The following is a 2,106-nucleotide window of genomic DNA, read 5'->3' on the forward strand; positions in this document are numbered from 1 at the left end:
TTTTTTTTCAGAAACCACCTGCTGCAAATCTGCTAGTGAAGCTCTTGGAACCAAATTAAGGCTCCTGCTGGCTCCAGTGGGCTGGGGATCAGGTATTTTTGGAGTTTGCATTACAGTGCTCTGTGACTGTCAGAAATTGATATTGTCAATTGCTGTCATTTCTGTTGCTAATTGATGCTTGCAAGTCACAGAATCTTTACCTATGACACCAGTAGGAGGAAAAACTTCCATGATCTCAGAGGCTGTGATTTTGTCCCACGTGTACTTGATCGGTGATTTGCTGTTGTTCCACAGCTGAAACAAATAAAATCAGTGAGACAATTAACTCACCTTAAGCTTTCACAGCAACAAGTCAATTTGCTGAGAGCACTGATACACTGAAAACTGGGTATTATGAGTCATCATTTATTTAGCACAGTGGCTCTCTTCACACAGGTGAAGGTGTTTCCTGAAACCTGAAGAAAATCCATTAACCATTCTTTCCAAGAACACTATAATATTTGAAGTTTTTTTAACTTTTTCCCCATTTTTCCAAAAATACAACCAACTTTCTAAACTTAAACTGCAAATCTTTCCTTGGAGTGCAGCCTTTTTTTGCCAAAGGGTCTGTTTTAAGGGAGATGGAAGCTCTTGAAATCTTTGGCCCACTCTTCAGATCTAGTCAGACATTATTTCTTAATTGCAGCAAATAACTTTGTTCTCTGCAGCACAATTACCTCTAAGTCTTATCTTTTTAAGAGCAAAAAAAACAATTGGAAACTGCAAGGAATGTAATTATATCATCAGTAAGTGGCTTAATTACCTATATTACATGTGTGGCTACGCTGGATTACTGGAAAGTATGAAATAGCTGCCTTAAATTGAAAAATAAGTTCTAGGAAGAGAAAGCACAAAACCAAATGCTGATTAGCAGGATCTCTAAGAAAAAAATGGGAAAACCATTAACAGGGAAATGTTTTCCTGCCTGGCTCCTGCTGGCAAGCCTATTTTTCCCAAGTGACTGTAAGATCAAAATGAAGTCAAAAGCAAACAAACCTTAAATGTTTTTCTGAAATTTACACCGATGAAGTTTTCTCCCGGGACAATGATGGCATATGGTTCCAGAAGAAAACTAAATGCTTCTGTTGATCCTTTAACTTCTATTTCCAGTGCTATTACATCCTCTGCTTTGCATTCTGGGATGTTTTGAAGCATTCCCTCTTTTTCTAAACTTTGGGAGAAATATGGTAGAGTCATTAAACATCTTAAACTGGTATTAAATTGGGTCCTGCCTTTTAATTGCCAGGTGAAAACTAAAAATCATCAAAAGCTTCTCAAGTACAGACTGCCAGTGTGCAATTAGCTCAGCCTGGGGACAATTAAAAACTTCATTATTCTTTAAGGTTGTCCCAGTCTGTCCATGAACAAGTATGTATGTCACAGACTGCTGGGACAAATAGTAGTAACAGGAAAACCTGGAAAATAAGCAGATAAAGTGACAGTATTATCTTTTTCCAAGAGAGGGAAAGCCAGGGGTAGGCACGTGTTTAGGCATGAGGGAAGATATCAGAGATGCTCTTCATACCACGACTAATTGTGCAGATAAAATGCTTTATACTTGTCAATCCATCACCACCAGAAAGAAGAAAAATCCCAGTAAGTTAATGCAATAGCACAGATGAGTTGTGCAACAGCACATCTTACTGGGGAATGTTCCTCAGCTTACCGAGGTGATTCTGGGATGTCCCTCAGCACCATCTGAATCACACTGTGGTAACTCTTCAGCTACACAGATGAAGGAGAAAAAGGATTTTAATGTCAAGCAACCAGTTATGTTGAGGATCAAAAAAAAAAAAAAAAAGAAAGATGGAAAAGCAGTTTACACATAAATGATGAACGATCATCATTGGAGTACTAAACTCTGATAAACGATATTCGAACTCTGGAGCTGCTAAAAGAAAACATGTTTGACTGCAAAATATGAAGCCAGATTCTGATCTCATGGTGCATGGTTCCAAGAAAAATACTCATTTTTGACGTGCTTGTTATTATTTCCCCAGTATATTGCATACTACGCACAAGCATCTGCAAAGGCTCCCCAAATTAGGCTCAGTACTGCTGTACTGA

General features: G+C 38.3%; 1 protein-coding gene across 1 annotated transcript in view; it reads right to left on the minus strand.

The window, feature by feature from the left end:
- DLEC1 (DLEC1 cilia and flagella associated protein) overlaps nucleotides 1-2,106 on the minus strand; it is a 35,330-nt gene that overhangs the window by 19,800 nt on the left and 13,424 nt on the right. Inside the window, exons 15-17 of the mRNA XM_027898800.1 lie at nucleotides 1,706-1,764; nucleotides 1,036-1,210; nucleotides 201-294 (exon numbers count right to left, since the gene is read on the minus strand). Coding sequence (XP_027754601.1) covers nucleotides 201-294; nucleotides 1,036-1,210; nucleotides 1,706-1,764 — 328 coding nt within the window. The remainder of the gene's footprint in view (nucleotides 1-200; nucleotides 295-1,035; nucleotides 1,211-1,705; nucleotides 1,765-2,106) is intronic.

This window comes from Empidonax traillii, unplaced genomic scaffold (assembly GCF_003031625.1).
Source record: "Empidonax traillii isolate 1590-97213 ecotype Southwest subspecies unplaced genomic scaffold, ASM303162v1 scaffold624:size695616, whole genome shotgun sequence".
NCBI lineage: Eukaryota > Metazoa > Chordata > Aves > Passeriformes > Tyrannidae > Empidonax > Empidonax traillii.